Here is a 20,454-nt window from a genome sequence, read left to right as displayed (position 1 = left end):
TAGCTGCTTGCCAGTTAATTGTTTTCACCGCTTTCGGGTGTTTCAATTAAGCAAAGTGTCTTACGCTGTCAGCTTTGTTTAATCTACATCTCAATCACAGAAGCGTCCTCCCTCAGGCCCAGACGTGATAATCACATACATCCTACTTCAGTTTATAGGGTTTTTCTCTCCCTGACAAGTATCTGCTAGAGCCTATCCTGCCTATGGTGGCATTCAAAAATGTCAGTCTCTAATTTCAGATGTTCTTCTTTGCTCCCTGTCATGCCAACGGTTCTCATAAAATTGCAGTTTACTCAGATGCGTTCCTGTCAAAAAAAAATTTATGGCTTAGGATTTGTCATTTTCCACCAAAGAGTGGGATTAAATAAGACAGGAATCATCTTCCACTGCAGCAGGATAGGCTAAGCTTTCACACTATGCTGTGTCCCGCAGGGCCAAAGAATACTGAAGGCCAGAGGGCAACAAAAATGTTATGATTCACAGAATTTAACCTCTACCACTTATCCACTGAAGTGGTTACCACTGCCACATATGAGAAGTTGTAATCACTAAGATCTGACTAGCGTTGAGTTAGAAGTAAATGCTTCACACTCAATCAGTCCCACACAGTGCAAATAGTATCGTTTTTTAGCAATGAAGGAATGAAGGATAATACTGTATACATTTATTTTCTTATAATATTCAAATATTCAAATTGCACTCACATTATTATCTTGATTATTTGATTTGCAATAAAAATTCCTGAAAATATTGCGATAATTGGTTTTATTTGCATAGATATTTAGAAATTAAGAAAGACAAAACATCATTTTTTTGTCAGTGTTTTGTTTACTTTAATCTTCCTAATATTGTGATGGTTCCCCTTTTGCTGCCAAAACAGCCCTGATCAGTCGAGGACTCCACTAGACCCCTGAATCGACTCCACTAGAACCCTGAAGGTGTGCTGTGGTATCTGGCACCAATATGGTAGCAGCAGATCCTTTAACTCCTATAAGTTGCGAGGTCCTCCATGGATTGGACTTATTTGTCCAGCACATCCCACAGATGCTCAATCGGATTGAGATCTGGGGAATATGGAGGCCAAGTCAACACCTCAAACTCGTTGTTGTGCTCCCCAAACCATTCCTGAACTGTTTTTGCTTTGTGGCAGGGCGCATTATCCTGCTTAAAAAGGCCACAGCCATCAGGGAATACCATTTCCATGAAAGGGTGTACATGGTCTGCAACAAGTACCTAAGTACATGCTTAGGTAGGTGCTACGTGTCAAAGTAACATTCACAAGGATGGCAGGACTCAAGGTTTCCCAGCAGAACACTGCCCAAAGCAATACATTGCCTCCGCCGGTCTGCCTTCTTCCATAGTGTATCCTCGTGCCATGTGTTCCCCAGGTAAGCGATGCACACGCACCCGGCCATCCACATGATGTAAAAGAAAATGTGCTTCATTAGACCAGGCCACCTTCTTCCATTGCTCCGTGGTCCAGTTCTAATGCTCACGTGCCCATTGTTGGCGCTTTCGGCTGTGGACAGGAGTCAGCATGGGCAGCCTGACTGGTCTGTGGCAATGCAACCCCATACACAACAAACTGCAATGCACTGTGTACTCTGACACCTTTCTATCAGAACCAGCATTAACTTCCTCAGCAATTTGAGCTACAGTAGCTCGTCTGTTGGATCGGACCACACGGGCCAGCCTTCGCTCCCCACATGCATCAATGAGCCTTGGCTGCCCATGAACCTGTCGCCGGTTTACCACTGTTCCTTCCTTGGACCACTTTTGATAGATACTGACCACGGCAGACCGGGAACACCCCACAAGAGCTGCAGTTTTGGAGATGCTCTGACCCAGTCGTCTAAGCCATAACAATTTGGCCCTTGTCAAACTCACTCAAATCTTTATGCTTGCCCATTTTTCCTGCTTCTAACACATCAACTTTGAGGATAAAATGTTCACTAGCTGTCTAATATATCCCACCCACTAACAGGTGCTGTGATGAAGAGATAATCAGTGTTATTCACTTCACCTTTCAGTGGTCATAATGTTATGCCTCGTTGACGTACTGCATGCATGTGGTGCATTACTGCTTTACGCCTACTAAATACAGGAAAGCTGGACCTACCGTGACCCTGATCAGGACATATTTGTGGTAAAACATGGAAATGAATTCAACTAGAACTGAAATAGAGTTGCAATTTGCCTGTTTGCCCTTTGCAAACAGAGATTTCCTGTTGGGAATTTAATTGACTTGGAAAGGCACAAACCAGGGTCTACAGAGGACCACAGTTTACGTTGCATTGCCAGGACAACTATATGTGGATCTCTGTGATCATTTTGTGGCAAGGCATACATCAGGGCAGCACGGGTATTAAACAGTATCTTAGGCTTTGAGTGTTCAATAATTTTGTGATAGGAAAAAGCTTGTCACAAGCAGCAGCGATGTAAGACCAGCAAGAATTGAGGGATGCAGCCAGATACAACAAACATTTTTAATGAATACTGCTTACACAGAGCACGCAAACTCAGGCTGGGGCAGCAGTCCACCTTTCAACAGCCAAAAAATAACAGTTTTGAGCCAAATCTTTAAATGTTCTAGATTGGCCCAGGCAAAGCTCAGACTTTAAAACCCCATAACCCCACTTTGAAACACCTGCTACTGAAAGCAGATGTTCATCAATATGACTGAGCTTAAAACAATCTGTAAGAATGTGTAAAGAATCATTAAGAATGAGAAAATCCAAGCATACTTGCAGCTGTAAGCGTCTACAAAGTATAACATACATGGTCTGATTACTTTTGTGAATGAGATATTTTAGTACTTGATTTTTAATTCATTTTTGAAAAACTCATTATGGGTGAGTAGATTGTTGGGTAAACATGGCAATTAGATTCATTCGAAATCCAATCCACAACACAATAAATTGTCCAAAAAAAGGGGGGGGAAGGTCAATAGTATCTAAATCTACTGTATATTGATAACATGCAGTATAGCTTATGGACTACACATGGCCAACTGTAGATATGGACTCATGTTTAATACCTATAGAAGAAAGTGTGACTTTAGCCACCGGGGAGCGAGTAGGATTTCTTGCAGGAGAATAAGTTCTGGACTGTCCTGTAAAAAAACATAACATACTTTGTGCACTTGATTTATTAGCAACTATTTACTAGCGGTTGAGTTGTTAATGAATCCATGCAAGCTAATTTCTACTGAACTAAAGTTCTACAAATGTAAATTAATACTTGAATCTGAGTCTTATTTATCTGGAGTAGCTTATAATATGTTGGAATACACATTGACAATGCATTAGTAAAATCCATAAACTCTTACGGGCTGTTTTCAATACTTACAACTGATACTAAAATGCCACCCATTTGTTAGGCTTCTAATTTGACTCCCATAGAAATTTAAAAAATTGTCCTCTTGACTTTGATGTTTAAGTTTGCGAAAACCAAAATCTCAAATTTTAAGCATTGGCTAAAATCAATCATGTTTTTTTTCTCTCTTTAAATCACTAGCTTACCATCTAAGTTTAAGGGTGATTTGCATGTTGGATAACTTTGTTCCTTAAATAAATTTAATTACTGTATGTTTTATAATGTGTGATATGTTTTTTTAAACTTGTGTTATACAGCTCTGCGGGTGCAGAAAATTAGTAAGAATCAGCTTGTCCGAGAGAGTCTAAAATGCTTATCGTAATAAAAAGCTTAACGTGGCTTAATGTACTAAAATAACTACGTAAGAACACTAAACCTCTTTTAATTATTACTGGTAATTTCCCTTTACTAATGTTACTCAAATGTTGTTTTAATACAATAAGCTTTGTATACGTTAAGCATTGTTCGTGCTGCCTACGTCGCTTTTACCACTTCATATCAAACAGTTTGTCTCATTGGAAGTGCTTTGAAAAGGTCAGTGACAAAATGGGTCAAGGATCAATTAGAAGAACTTTGAGAACTGTGGCAAGTGTAAAAAACACAAGCCCAACGTGGCTTATGGAAGTGCAGCGACAAGCTAAGCGGCACCGCCACATTCAATAGAAAACAATGGCACAGTCAGCGCAAAAGCGGTTTTGCTGCTTCTCATGTAAATGCACCCTAAGTAATGGATTAGACTAATATATTTAAAAAGGTTGGTTTTTTATTTTCCTTTCAGTTCTTTGTGAAATTATTTAGCTTGTGGCATTGTGTTCCTGTAGACATTTTAAGATGTAGGCTTGAGTTTTATGTTAAAGTTTAAGATAAAGATCTCAAATTTTAAGCATTAGCTAAAATCAGTCATGTTTTTTTGGTTTAAATCACTAGCTTACCATTTAAGTTTAAGGGTGATTTTTATGTTGGATAACTTTGTTCCTTAAATAAATTCAGCGTCATATCAAACATTTTGTCTCATTGGAAGTGCTTTGAAAAGGTCAGTGGCAAAATGGGTCAAAGTTCGATCAGAAGAACTTTGAGCATTGCGGCAGGCGCAAACAATAAGATTTTTACTAAGGTATGACAAGTATAATTCCCATTACATGTTTGTAAGCAAGTTAAATCTACTTTGCTACTCACATGCATTAAAAAAACTGCTGCACTACAACACTACAAACTTCAGAAAAATCTACATCTATGGAGAGAAAAGAAACCCAAAACTTCATACTGATGTTGAAAGCAGGCATGCCTGTTGAAGCTGGCAAAAAAAGGAAAGAAAGCATAAAAGACACATCTTGCAAAAGATGGCAGACACTGCAAGCAAAGCGCATCTACTTTCTGTTAAAAGTAATGTGTGCTATCAGAGCATTGTGAGGAAAAGCAGAGTAGCAGCAAACCAGAAGAACTGCTGAGCTCTTGAAAATTAGGATGTTCAAATTGCTTGCAGCATTACTGCTGAACAGTGACTTTTAGATACACTATATGAGATGGATATTCCAGCTTTACAGTCCTCCTGACAATTTTGAGACCCATAATCCTACTAATAGTCTGTAGATAAAGGAGAAAAGATATCAAACTACATATCAAGGAGGCAACTCAATTTCCTTTCTGTTCTTTATTACTGTCGAGTATATTAATAAGAAACCACAGGACTTTGGCTTTGATTCTATAGTTGCTGTAAGTGTATGGATCACCAGCCAAGGAAAATATAGTGCAAGGAGAATTCCACTATATTCATTATTTTTATTGTTAAAAGTATGCTGTTCCACTGTTGAATTGTTTTCTACACAGCACCTCCCTATTTCATTAGCACTAAGGGAAATGATAATTACATAGCTTCCCCTTCCTGAAGGTGACACGGTGTTTCTTTTCCTTCAATAAAGCTTTTACCTTTTTTCCTAATCAATAAGCAGTTGGTCAGAGTTGAACAAAGATAAGTTTTGGCTGTTTTCTAGACAAAGATAAATGATGCTGCTTTTTCACCACTATTATATTGTATAGATATAAAAACCAGTTAATCGTATGTCCACAAAAGCAGATATATTTTGCCTTACATGAATTTAGCTGGCTCGTTTTGCTGGCTCTTTCTTGTTGGATGTTCCTGACCTGTGTTTACGACTGACTTTACAAGCAGGGTAGTCAGATATCTTTAAAAAAACGCCTTGATATAATTTTTTTCTATTTATTTATGTGTTTTCTCCCTTTTTCCACAATTTAACATAGTCAATTTGTCTTCCGCTGCTGTGGATCCCTGACTGCATTTGAGGAGGGTATATTTTCTGCTCACACCTCCCCCGACCCGTGCGCAGTCCTAGCGGACCCCTTCTTTTCGCTGTAGATTTTGATGTAGATAGATATGCATAGTACATATATTTTAAACTCTTTAGAAGAGCACAAATGAAACATTTGAAGTCTGATTGGTTTTCACTACCATTGTGGAGTGTTCAGGCTCCTGAGTTTAAGTCTTGGCAATTTAAATGGCCTGAAGGGGTGCTTCACAGACATGTATGAGGGAGGGAAGGCTGATGAGTTTCTTTTCATTGCTGCTCTAACAGAGGCATCAGCATGAGTAGTGGAGGAACACATAGGGCATAGGGTGGCCCCTCATATGGCGAGAACTTACCGCTGACTAGTGCAAAGAAGATCATGACAAATACACATGTATCAGTGGGCATGGGTACTAGTTTGTGGCCCTACTTGGCCAAAGTGGGGGTGGTGTAATGTAGCAGAAGAATTGGTCTTAAACATTAATAGGCCATTTTATGAGCTATTTCTGCCATTTGGCTATTTATTATTTGAGTGATAGATCATTCTCAGCATTGCGGGGTAATGCTGGAGTGGTAGACTATGTTTTACTGGTATGAGCGTATCAGGTGCAGCAGTCTTCTTAGGGGTTTTTAAACACTGTTTACACTTTACTGGCCTCTTTATTAGAAACTTATCCCATACAGAGTTAGAGTTAGACCTTTTACCCTCCTTGTCTTGTTCATGGACACTTTCTAACCACATGACACTGGAGGCTGTATATTTTTGGTTGGAGCATTATTATTCTCTTGGCATTGACATGCACTAAAGGTGTTGAAAAATCCCAAAAACACTGCTGCGCCGGACACATGCATATCAGCACAACACACTGCTACATCATTATATATACAGTGTATCACAAAAGTGAGTACACCTCTCACATTTCTGCAGATATTTAAGTATATCTTTTCATGGGACAACACTGACAAAATGACACTTTGACACAATGAAAAGTAGTCTGTGTGCAGCTTATATAACAGTGTAAATTTATTCTTCCCTCAAAATAACTCAAAATACAGCCATTAATGTCTAAACCACCGGCAACAAAAGTGAGTACACCCCTAAGAGACTACACCCCTAAATGTCCAAATTGAGCACTGCTTGTCATTTTCCCTCCAAAATGTCATGTGATTTGTTAGTGTTACTAGGTCTCAGGTGTGCATAGGGAGCAGGTGTGTTCAATTTAGTAGTACAGCTCTCACACTCTCTCATACTGGTCACTGAAAGTTCCAACATGGCACCTCATGGCAAAGAACTCTCTGAGGATCTTAAAAGACGAATTGTTGCGCTACATGAAGATGGCCAAGGCTACAAGAAGATGCCAACACCCTGAAACTGAGCTGCAGCACAGTGGCCAAGATCATTCAGCGTTTTAAAAGAGCAGGGTCCACTCAGAACAGACCTCGCGTTTGTCGTCCAAAGAAGCTGAGTGCACGTGCTCAGCGTCACATCCAACTGCTGTCTTTGAAAGATAGGCGCAGGAGTGCTGTCAGCATTGCTGCAGAGATTGAAAAGGTGGGGGGTCAGCCTGTCAGTGCTCAGACCATACGCCGCACACTACATCAAATTGGTCTGCATGGCTGTCACCCCAGAAGGAAGCCTCTTCTGAAGTCTCTACACAAGAAAGCCCACAAACAGTTTGCTGAAGACATGTCAACAAAGGACATGGATTACTGGAACCATGTCCTATGGTCTGATGAGACCAAGATTCATTTGTTTGGTTCAGATGGTCTCAAGCATGTGTGGCAGCAATCAGGTGAGGAGTACAAAGATAAGTGTGTCATGCCTACAGTCAAGCATGGTGGTGGGAATGCCATGGTCTGGGGCTGCATGAGTGCAGCAGGTGTTGGGGAGTTACATTTCATTGAGGGACACATGAACTCCAATATGTACTGTGAAATACTGAAGCAGAGAATGATCCCCTCCCTCCGGAAACTGGGTCGCAGGGCAGTGTTCCAGCATGATAATGACCCCAAACACACCTCTAAGACGACCACTGCTTTATTGAAGAGGCTGAGGGTAAAGGTGATGGACTGGCCAAGCATGTCTCCAGACCTAAACCCAATAGAACATCTTTGGGGCATCCTCAAGCGGAAGGTGGAGGAGCGCAAAGTCTTGAATATCCGCCAGCTCCGTGATGTCGTCATGGAGGAGTGGAAAAGCATTCCAGTGGCAACCTGTGAAGCTCTGGTAAACTCCATGCCCAGGAGAGTTAAGGCAGTTCTAAGAAATAATGGTGGCCACACAAAATATTGACACTTCAGGAACTTTCACTAAGGGGTGTACTCACTTTTGTTGCCGGTGGTTTAGACATTAATGGCTGCATATTGAGTTATTTTGAGGGAAGAATAAATTTACACTGTTATATAAGCTGCACACAGACTACTTTTCATTGTGTCAAAGTGTCATTTTGTCAGTGTTGTCCCATGAAAAGATATACTTAAATATCTGCAGAAATGTGAGGGGTGTACTCACTTTTGTGATACACTGTATATTGTTTATATACAGTCATGTGAAAAAGTTAGAACACCCCATGAGAACCTTTGTCTTTTTGAACATATTTAAACAAATGAACATTTGAGCTTCATTTGAACAGTATTGAGAGACGGAGCTTATATAACTAAACAAACAAAGCTGAAAAAATTACTTTTAAACACAAGTTGTAAAATGTAATAAACAAAAAAGAAATTTTATTGTGAGGAAAAAGTTAGGACACCCTATGTCCTAATAGCTGGTGTTTCCCCCTTTGGCTGAAATAACCTCAATTAGACGTTTCCTATAACCATCTACCGTCTCTGACATCGACTGGAAGAAAGTTTTCCACACTCCTCCATGCAGAATTTCTTCAGCTTTGTGAGGTTTGAGGGGTTTCTTGCATGCACAGCCCGTTTCAAATCACCCCACAGCATCTCAATAGGATTAAGATCCGGGCTTTGACTTGGCCGTTCCAGAATTCTCCATTTCCTTCTTTTGAGCCATTCCTTGGTTATATTTACTGGGATGTTTTGGGTTGTTGGCATGTTACATGATCCACCTCCGCTTCAGCTTCAGTTTTTGGACAGATGGTCTTACATTTTTATCAAGCACCCTCTGATACAGTGAAGAATTCATTGTGGATTCTATAATGGAGAGCTTGCCAGGCCGTGCTGCTGCAAAGAAGCCCCAAACCATGACATTTCCACCTCCATGCTTCACAGTTGCTATGAGGTTCTTGTTCCCAAATGCTATGTTTGGTTTGCGCCAAACATGTCTTCTGTTACTGTGCCCAAATAATTCAGCTTTGGATTCATCTGTCCAAAGCACATTGTTCCAGAAGTTCTGGTCTTTGTCTAGGTGTTCTCTGATAAACTTTAGTCTTGCCCTGATGTTTTTTTCACAGCAAGGGTTTCCTTCTTGCTCACCTCCCATGAAAATTAAACTTGTCTCTTTCTGATGGTAGATGCATGTACCTTGACATCAACTGTGGCAAGAGCTAGCTGTACGTCCCATAATGATATTGTAGGATTATTGGAGATTTCTTTAAGCATCTTGCGGTCTGCTCTTGGGCTGAACTTGCTAGGACAGCCTGACCTGGCCATGTTGGCAGTTGTTTTAAATGTTCACCACATGTAAATGATTTTCCGGACAGTAGAATGGCTGATTTCTAATTGTTTTTAGATCTTTTTAAATCCCTTCCCAGACTCATATGCATCTACAGCCTTCATTCTGAAGGCCTCAGAAAGCTGTTTAGATCTCGCCATGGTGATATCACTTACTTCAACAATCAAGAGCAAACCAAACTAATGTCTGAGGTTTAAATAAAACTCCACTGTCCCCTAACAATGGTCTAATCATTGCAGCTGATGTGGTGCACCGGATTCTAATTTTAGACATTTTAAGTAGTAATAAATGTGAGGGTGTCCTAACTTTTTCCTCACACTTTTTCCTCACAATAAATTTCCATTTTTGTTCATTACATTTTACAGCTTGTGTTTAAAAGTAATTTTTAACATTTTATCTCTCAGTACTGCTCAAATGAAGCTCAAATGTTCAAATGTTTAAATATGTTCAAAAAGACAAAGGATTTTATGGGGTGTCCTAACTTTTTCACATGACTGTATATATATTGTTTGTTTATGCACTTTCTCCCCTTTTTCTCCAGACTTTTTAGCACATCCAATTAGCCAATTGCATTATGCTTCCTCTCCACTGATGCCAACCCCTGCCCTGATTGAGAAGAGCGAGACTGACACACGCCCCCTTCGACACGTGTGCAGTAGCCGACTGCATCTTTTCACCTGCAAGAGGTGAGTTTATATGCGGATCAGCCTTGTGTATGGAGAGCCACACCCTGATCAACGCATTATTCCTTGACTCCAGCAGAGGTCGTAATTGCCTCAGTCATGAGGAGTCCCTATCCGGTTCCCACCCTGTATGAACAACAGCCAATTGTTGTTCATGTAGGCACCCAGCCCAGCTGGACGGTAGAGCTGAGTTTCAAATCGACGAGAAATGTCACCTCTGGTGTGTAGCGGGTTTTACCACTGCGCCACCCGAGTGCCCACACTGCTACATCATTAAACTGATTATTAATATTATCAGCGGTGTGCCTATGAGGTCCCTTTCTATCAACAGGGTGACAAAGTGTACTGAGCAACTTATAAACTACAGTCAGTAACTGAATACCCACAAAGTAAATCTATATTGTACATTTAGCTCTTAAATTAACAATAAATATGTGTTCAAGACAGGTGTTGTAATAATGTGCAATATGAGTGTACACCTATTAGACTAAGTCACACCTTTTAATTATAACCGGCATACTAATTATAATCAGTATACTAACAAATTATACTAATAGTATACTATAAACTATGAAGTAGCCAGCTGTAGTGCCAGCTTTCCCTAAAAAATGAATATTGATGCCAGCATAGAGTTATATATAGCCATAAAGACATACGTAAGCCGGAATACGTCTTATTTTCATGAAATGTACACACTAGAAGACTTGCGCAGTGTATACTCACTTGCTTCAGGGACCGTGGTGCACTCCTCGCTGATTGCTGGGCCACAGCCTACTCGTGTACAGTAATAAAGGTAGAATCTGTACCGGCTCAAAGGCTCCAGGTCCTTCAGGAGCCACTTAGTCGTACCAGCGTTGCTTATGTTTACTGACTGGAGAGGTTCTATTTCCTCCGTGTTGTTAACTGAACAGGAAAATAAAAGGAAAAGCATTTTAGAATTGGCAAGGTAGGTTCACCGTAACATAAGTAATGGATTTTGTCTTGAGCTGTCTTTAGTCTTCAATATCAGTCCTGTAAAGCCTTTACTATAGTGATTTAGTGGTTTCTTTGCTCTATCATATGATGAGAATATGAAAAGCTTTGTGGGATGGGAGGTTGAGATGATATCCCTTGACATTCACTGGGATCGATGCCCAGAAACAGCGAATGACTCAGCCTTTACAATACAAGGATTCCTGGCCTCTAGGCAAGCTTTGCAGATGTGTCTCATATTTTTATGATAGAGTGTATTCTTGCATACTTATTAGTAATCGAAGTTATCTATGTACGTCATCAGTACACTCTTATTGTTTTACTACTATCGAACTATAGAAAACCAGGAGAAATGTCTTGGTCTTCACCTTTATTATCAGTACCAGAATATATATTAATATTTATAAATATAGACTGTGGAAGGAAACCGGAGCTCCCGGAGGAAACCCACGCAGACACGAGGAGAACATGCAAACTCCACACAGAACCGACCCGGAACGCCTCACCTGGGCCTTCTTGCTGTGAGGAGACAGTGCTACCCACTGAGCCACCGTGCAAGTTTTGCACTTGACTGTATGTCAAGAATATTTGTAAGTCATAATGATAGCCATGACTAACTTTAAATAATTTAATCATGTGGTAATTGCATAATAATAATAATAATAATAATAATAATAAGGGCTGATATTTATACTTTATTTTGTCTTGTAATCTAAATATTGCAAATATGTACCCAGTTATTGTATTTTTGTCTGTTTCTGTTTTAATGTTAATTTTTTTTCTGTTAAGCATTTTATACCAAGCTAAAAAGTTTTAAACTGTTTTGTGTTATTGTCCAATAAGTATATTTAATCTGACTGTATGTCTAGCTGTATAACAGGTTACTTCTATTAATTGCAATTTACACTTTAACTGTAATCCTAAACAAAATGTCATTGTACCTGTGAATAGTGACAATAAAGATTATATTTTAAATGTTCGGTCCTCAATAACTGCTACATAAACAGTAAAACTGTTTTGATAACTAGCATTCTGTGCCCTGTTTTCATTTTTTAAGAAGTAAGAGGTATGATAGAGTGAATAAATTTAAACAAGCCAGCCTGGACTTGTGTTTTTCAAACGCCATTGCCTCAGCCCTAAAAAATACAGTCTTTGTCTAATTGTTTCAACATTTACGTTATGCTGTGTCTTTTTTTAAACCTTTTTTTTTTTCACATTATTTGCAACAGTAAACACAATTAAATAAAAATACTGTACACTTTAATAGTAACATCTAAAAGAAAACAGGAACAAAAGAGCTACTTTTGACTTTATCAGATATTGAAAGGCATTCCGGGTGTGACTGGTTAATTCTTTAAGTCGCTGAGCTAATATACAGTGGTATCCTGAAACTCAATGTCAGTTGGTTCTGGGAGTGCCGTTGAGTTTAAAAGGCGTTGAGTTTTAAGGTATTTTTTCCCATAAGGATGTATGGGAAACCTGTTAATGCATTTCGTGATCCCGTGGAACTGCATATATTTAGGCTTATGTAAAATAATGGGGTTGTTTTTGACACTAAAAATAACACAAGTATAATAGAAAAACACTGAAATACAATTGAAAACAGTTAAAAATCAATAAGAAATACAATAAAACCTGCACTGTAGTTATTTATTTCATAATTGTTTCCTTATGCTTCTTAATGGTGGAGATGCTTGATCTTGGAATACCGTATTCCATTCAGTACAGGTGCATTCACATGAGAAGCGGCATGTTAGCTTTTTAACGATAAGCGTTTTAGACTGTCTAGAAAAAAAAGCTGATTCTTACAATTTCTCAAAACCTCGAGCTATAACACAAGTTTAAATGTGAAACAGGAAAAATCCAGCTAAACACAGATACATGTGGAGCTTTTAGAGTGGATTTGAATGTTATTCCACACAAATGCAGATTCGTCTCTTATGCGCACTTTGATGATGTTTTACTGCACCACTCAAGCCAAGCGCTGAACAAAGCAGCTGGTTATTGTTAAATTGAAATTAAATGAATTTTTTTTGTTAAGAGAAACTGAACACGTTGAGTTTAAGGGAATCGTCAAGCCTAACGGTACAAATTTCTCGACGAAGGGCGTTGAGTTTTAAAGATTTTGAGTTAAGGGGACGTTGAGTTATAAGGTACCACTACAATCTAATAGTGTCCCAACACTGTGTTTAAATATTCTTGCTGAGACGTGCAATGAGCGTGACATATTGACTGTGTAAAAGCTCAGTGCAGCCAGGCTTAGGAAGAGGACATCGGAGCTCAAGCATTTTAAATTCCAAGCGCTGCTGTGTGCCACGTGGACAGCTGGGTGCATTATCTCCAACATTTTACACACCGCTTCCTTTGCGGGGACTTCAAAAACCCACTTCAAAGGGCACATGATGGCTATTGCACACTCTTCTGATTAAATGCCCCTCCTTTTAATGTGTACCATGGCACTTGGCCACGGTGATCAGCTGCATAGTCAAACACAATTAGCTAACAAACATCTCCAAGCTTTGTGCATTACAACCTGCTTTATCATAATTTCTACTTGGCAGCCAGAGACGTGCGAGGTAATATGATGTGTCCTAGCCAGTGGTCCATGATGAGGATGAGTCACGTACGCTTGAAAATAATAATAAAAAAATGCTCACATGGATAATAAGGAATAAGCATCTCATTTGGAAACCAGAACGTGGCTGATGAAAAAAAAATTTATTTCACTATTTATATGTAATATACAGTTTAGATATTGTGTGGTTTGGTATATGAATGTCCCATTTTTCCCTTCCCAATCTGGCCATGTAAAATTCCCCACTAACTTCTACCTTGACTGCAACATCCAGGCCAAAATAATGTACACACAAGGTATTTAGCAGATGCTTTTTAATGCAAAGCAACTTAAGACTTGTGGTAGGGCTTGAACCAGCAACCTTCTGATCATTAACCCAGTAACCACTGAGCTACCACTGCCCTGACTCAGACTATTAGACACAGAGTCCCACAGAAACCCTTATCTTATATGGAGAGTCATGCATTGGTGTCTTTGAATCATCCGAACACCTCAACCAGCCAACAGAGGTCGCAATTGCAGCAGCTATGAGAAACACTGTTGACCTCCCTTTCTCAGGCACAGCTGATCTAAACTTGAAAGCTCAAGGTCTCAGCAGTGGTGGGCTAACACATTAATCTGCTGCTTTTCTTCTTGTTCGCTGCTCCCGTTAGGGGTTGCAACAGCAGATCATTCATCTACATATTTTATTTGGCACAGTTTTTATGCCAGATGCCCTTTCTGACACAACCTTCATATTTATCCAGGGTTGGGAGTGGTACTAAGTGTGCACTGATGTGTGTATGTGTGTCCCAACCCTGCCCTCAATAGCTAGGTTCACCCAACACCATGTACTGTCTGTTTTTGTGAGCTCCAGGATACAAACCCCAGGCACTCAGGCACTGCTGTTACCAGCAGCATGGCTTATCGTTATGCCACACAAGCTCACTACCTGTGAGTATACATAAGACTGTGTAGGTCTGTTTTTCAGGGTGTGCTCACAGGGAATTGCTGCAACAAAAAAGCAACGCACCACTGTGGCTTCACGTAAGTACAAGTTGAACTTTTCATTCTGTTTAACAGTCAATGCACAGTTTAGAGTTTGTATTAGCAATTCCCTAAAAAACTACTGTAGTCCTGTAGTCGATCATATTTTTGTTACTGGTTAAATTGTAATATATATTTGAATACATGGAAAAAATCTAATAAAATTATGATAAAATGATTACATTAAAATTATCTTTAGAAAGTGAGGTGTGCTGTGGTATCTGGCACCAAGATGCAGCTGATCCTCTAACTCCTGTAAGTTGTGAGATGGGGCCTCCATGCATTGGACTATGCACGTTTTTCTAGCACATACCACAGATGCTCGATTGGATTGAGATCTGGGAAATTTGGAGGCCAAGTAAACACCTCAAACTCATTGCTGTACTCCTCAAATCATTCCTGAAGCATTTTTGCTTTGTGGCAGGGCGCATTATCCTGCTGAAAGAGGCCACAGCCATCAGGGAATATCGTTTTCATGAAAGGGTGTACATGGTCTGCAACAATGCTTAGGTAGGTGGTACGTGTCAAAGTAACATCCACATGGATGGCAGAACCCAAGGTTTCCCAGCAGAACATTGCCCAAAGCATCCCCGTAGTGCATCCTGGTGTTATGTGTTCCCCAGGTAAGCAACGCACACGCACCCACCATCCACGTGATGTAAAAGCAACCGTGATTCATCAGACCAGGCCACCTTCTTCCATTGCTCCGTGGTCCAGTTCCGATGCTCATGTGCTCATCGTTGGCGCTTTCGGCGGTGGACAGGGGTCAGCATGGGCACCCTGACTGGTCTGTGGCTATGCAGCCCCATACGCAACAAACTGTGATGCTCTGTGTATTCTGACACCTTTCTATCAGAACCAGCATTAACTTCTTTAGCAATTTGAGCTACAGTAGCTCGTCTGTTGGATCAAACCACACGGGCCAGCCTTCGCTCCCCACGTGCATCGATGAGCCTTAGCTGCCCATGAACCTGTCGCCGGTTTACCACTGTTCCTTCCTTAAACCACTTTTGATAGATACTGACCACTGCAGACCGGGAACACCCCACAAGAGCTGCAGTTTTGGAGATGCTCTGACTCAGTCTTCTAGCCATCACAATTTGGCCCTTGTCAAACTCACTCAAATCCATTTTTCCTGCTTCTAACACATCAACTTTGAGGATAAAATGTTCACTTGCACATAATCAGTGTTATTCACTTCATAATGTCATAATGTTATGCCTGGTCAGTATATATATATATATATATATATATATATATATATATATATATTAGGGCTGTCAAACGATTAAAAGTTTTAATCGCGATTAATCTCAGAATTTCATATAGTTAATCGCGATTAATCGCATTAAAAAAAATCTGTGTAAATGTTATAGAAAACAAGGATTTTTATGTGAAATGTTACAATTAAAATGGTGAACACATTTTATGCTAAATGTACTGATGTTAAAAACTGCTGGGACAAGAGAAAACTGTAAGGGAGTTTTATTCACTCACATACTAGGCAGTAAATGTCAGATTGTAGTTTAGAATTTCTCCATCAGCAAACATTGTAGATCAGCGGTGCTTTAGGTGGGATAAGGCGTAGTTATTGTAACAGACTTTTCTGTGGTTGTATTGTGACAATGGTTTGATGGCCGTTTCTACACGAAGTGAGTGTGTTTTGACCCTTTGGGGCTTCCATAGTGCATGGACTAACGTGCTTGACTCAGCTTTCCGGTATTTGGTACCTTAACAGAATAAGTTAATAAAAGTGTTCTGCTCCCGACAACTTGTGAATATAGCGTGTATTTATTTCTTTATAAGTGCATCACTACAACGCTCGGTTACATGTCGGACTTGCCACCGTTTTTCATTTGCGGTTTGTTAACATAATGTAACCGAGCGTTGTAGTTCTACCAGTCAAGTCTCAACATTAACTAGAATTTGCGTTAACGGCACTATTATTTTTAATCGCGTTAAATTGAAATCGCGTTAATGCGTTATTATCGCGTTAACTTCGACAGCCCTAATATATATATATATATATATATATATATATATATATATATATATATATATATATATATATGTACAGTGTAAAAATGAACTTTCCCACCAATGGATGTAAGATGTAAGCAAATATTGTGTCATATCTGACTAATCTCAAGCCAGATCTATTTTTACACATTGTACAATTCGGTCCAATCATCTTGTATAATTCCTAATGTATTACGCTTTCACAGATGTCTCTCCAGCTGTACTATCAACTACCGACAGGCATTTTATAGAACATTAACGCAGGTAACAAGTTCCTGTAATAACCGGATCCATGTGCAGTGTTCGTTAGGCTTGGGTTCAGAACAAGTGCCTCCCTGGAGGAAGGTGGCACAACAATGTCTCCTAGTGGTAAGACACAAAACTCACTGGCTATTTTGAGAAAATATTTCGAGAGGCTGCATTATTATTGACATACTTAGCTGGTATTGCAGGACGCATCCGGTTAGAACTCCGTTGCTCTCTGCTGGAGGAGACCAGCTCAGTGTGACTGTATGCTTCTGAATATCTGTAGCTCTGAGAGACACAGGCTGGTCTGGAACTACAGGGGGAGGAAAGAGATTTATTAGAATGAAAATTTATTCCATTCAAGGGTGTGATAGTCTTGCAGAAATGGTTTGTGATATTATAGCAAAAAAAACTCGTTTACATTAGACTGGTGTAATTTTTGCATCACTTTAGAGTCTAAAAGCACAATGTTACCCTTTGTTTAGACCAGCAGCAAAGTGACACAACAAGGGACATTTTGCTATTCATGGTCAATTACAGCTGGTGATTTCCGGCCACAAGAGGAATGTCAAGTGGGCGGAGTTAGCAACACAAAAAGTTAAGCGAAGTTTAACTTCATGCGAATTCAGAGCATAAAGTAATATCAATTACCAATAGGAATTAGGCATTGAGCAAAGCGGTACGTGCATTATCTCTACCAAGTGTGAAACGGTACACTTGGTTCTTGGTTTCTACTAAAGATAGAACAGAAACACACTGTCACGATGTCAAACTCCTGCAAATAGACGTAGCAGCGGATCCTTAGAACAAATGTTTTCTTGTTAGGTTGACTGCACCGACAGTGATGCACTGCGCAGGGATTAAATTTATAGACAAGCGATTTATTAGAATCTGATTTGTGGTAAAAACTGTGTGGAAGGAATCTGATTTGTGATAAAATTGCTTTTTTTCTATATGCTCTGCAGATACTAGTCAATAAATTACACTGTACTGCCATGGCCCTTTTTTTCCTTGGCGGCATAGCAACCAAACCCCCACAGGCGATGACAATAGTTCAGTGTCTCTATTGTACAACCCTAAATCAGAAGAAGTTGGAACAGTATGAAAAATACATTTACTTTGACTTTTATTTGATTGCAGACAGTTTTAACCCAAAATATTTCATGTTTTGTCTGCTCAACTTCATTTCATTTGTTAATACACTGATACCACTTACCATATAGAAGCACTTTGTAGTTCTACAATTACTGACTGCAGTCCATCTGTTTCTCTACATACTTTTTTAACCTCCTTTCACCCTGTTCTTCAATGGTCAGGACCACCAATGGACCACCACAGAGCAGGTATTATTTACATGTAGGTGGTGGATCATTCTCAGCACTGCAGTGACAATGACATGATGGTGGTGTGTTAGTGTGTGTTGTGCTGGTATGAGTGGATCAGACACAGCAGCACTGATGGAGTTTTTAAATACCGTGTCCACTCTATTAGACACTCCTACCTAGTTGGTTCACCTTGTAGATGTAAAGTCAGAGACGATCACTCATCTATCGCTGCTGTTTGAGTTGGTCATCTTCTAGACCTTCATCAGTGGTCACAGTACGCTGCCCACGGGGTGCTGTTGGCTGGATATTTTTGGTTGGTGGACTATTCTTAGTCCAGCAGTGACAGTGAGGTGTATAAAAACTCTACTCATAACAGCACCAGCACCATGTCAGTGTCACTGCAGTGCTGAGAATGATCCACCACCTAAATAATACCTACTCTGTGGGGGTCCTGACCATTGAAGAACAGAGTAAAATGAGATAAAAAAAAGTATGTAGAGAAACAGATGGACTACAGTCAGTAATTGTAGAACTGTAGAAGTGCTTCTATATGGTAAAAGGAGCTGATAAAATGGACAGTGAGTGTTCCATATACCTCCATTTTAAAGGACATAGGAAAAAAAAAAAAAAAATTCAAAATTGTCATATTCACAAAACAAATAATCAAATACTTGCACTTTTATCCAAATAAATAAAAATCATTTTACAAACAGTAACCAAAGACAAGGAGGAATCAAGCCCAGGTACCTAGGTCCTTTATTTATTTATTTATTTATTTATTTATTCATTTATTTTATTATTATTAGAGAACTAGATGGTGCTTCATTCTCTGTTGGACTGTTGCTGTCATTTCACATCCAAATCACAGAGAACATATGAGCTTTTTCCACAGGGCTTAGTGGTAAAGCTGGTTTGCTGGGTTTATCTTCATCCCCTCATGTGAGATATTGTCATTCAGCATCCCCTAATGAAGCTAATTGCATCAAGAGAACAACTTGTGCTGGGCAGTATTATGGAGTAAAAAGACAGATCTGTGTCTGTCAGGGTGACAGAGAGGCATGCCAGGTGATCTTATTAGAGTTGGAGTGCTGGTGTTTGCTTTTTAAAAGTCAAGAAAACAGAAATAGTCAAGAGTCAGTAGGCTGGGACCTAAATATAGTATAGTTAAAAACACACTTTAGCTTATTACTGATTTGTGCATTATAAACACTTTGGGAATTGATGGGTATACCATGGCAATAGCTTTAAATCCAGAAATATTACTTATCAGTTTTACAAACCCCCTAAACAATAATTAATCCCCAATTTATAGGCTGTGGACCTGTGCTATAACTATAGTAATTATTATACAGTATATTTGACATGTACCTTCATTTTATAATTAAATTAGTATAACAGTTAAATAATAAAAATGACAAGCATTAATTTAGCCTCTTACCTCCCTCTGGGGTTTTAAAAGTAATGGGGTGGCTTTCAGGTCCATTGCCTCGTCCATTGTAGGCCATGCAAACGAGGCTATATTCAGAAAAGGGCCGAAGTCCTGGGATAAGTGCATAGTTCTTCTCTCCGGGAAACATCAGCAAGTGGCTATTACCAGGCATCTTTTTCGAATTCAGCAGACTGCGCAGACGCCACCACTTTACCTGCAACACACACCTTTATGTAACAATGTGTTTTCTGCATTTCTCTTTTAATGATTTTAATAGCAACAAAATCTTCCTCCACCAGGATATAAGGGCCTCTGTGTAATAGACAATTACAGTACATATAAAATTCTAAAAGCTTATCTTAGAGCCCTTTTTCCCCCCAGAATTATAGTCTACTCAAATTTATACCCCCTCCTCTACGTCCTAACTACACTGGCTTGTTTTTCTGTGTGTTTCTGTGTGTATATATGTTATGACAGCCCGAGAGCAGTGCTGCCATCAGCCGGCTTGTTTTTGTCCTCTGTCACATCGTTATGAGGAAAATATGTGCCTCATTAGGTAAGGGTTATGGATTCTGCATAAACAAACCTCTCCAGTCCTGCAAAAGAGGGGAACCTGGTTGGAAAGCTGTCATTTTGGAAACGGGTGGTAGATCTACCATTTTATCTACACTGAAGGCCAGGTTTTACTGCGAAAGTTTTAATTGAGCCTTTAGATTTACTAACAAAAAAGAAACTACTCAGCGGGATATTTCACTAGCACACCAGCGCCAAGATTCGGATCTCGGCTCTGCTACCGGTCGGCTGAATGCCGTCTTAATTTCCTTCAGGATTAATAAAGTATCCGTCCATCCATCCAAAACCCAC

General features: G+C 39.6%; 1 protein-coding gene across 1 annotated transcript in view; it reads right to left on the bottom strand.

Moving 5' to 3' along the window:
* Positions 1 to 20,454, bottom strand: part of chl1b (cell adhesion molecule L1-like b) — a 191,748-nt gene that overhangs the window by 20,415 nt on the left and 150,879 nt on the right. Inside the window, exons 21-23 of the mRNA XM_062997549.1 lie at positions 19,600 to 19,804; positions 17,027 to 17,149; positions 10,722 to 10,901 (exon numbers count right to left, since the gene is read on the bottom strand). Of these exons, the coding sequence (XP_062853619.1) occupies positions 10,722 to 10,901; positions 17,027 to 17,149; positions 19,600 to 19,804 (508 nt within the window). The remainder of the gene's footprint in view (positions 1 to 10,721; positions 10,902 to 17,026; positions 17,150 to 19,599; positions 19,805 to 20,454) is intronic.

This window comes from Trichomycterus rosablanca, chromosome 6 (assembly GCF_030014385.1).
Source record: "Trichomycterus rosablanca isolate fTriRos1 chromosome 6, fTriRos1.hap1, whole genome shotgun sequence".
NCBI classification, from domain to species: Eukaryota; Metazoa; Chordata; class Actinopteri; order Siluriformes; family Trichomycteridae; genus Trichomycterus; species Trichomycterus rosablanca.
Note: the sequence above shows the minus strand (reverse complement) of the source record. Positions and strands in the feature narration are given on the sequence as shown.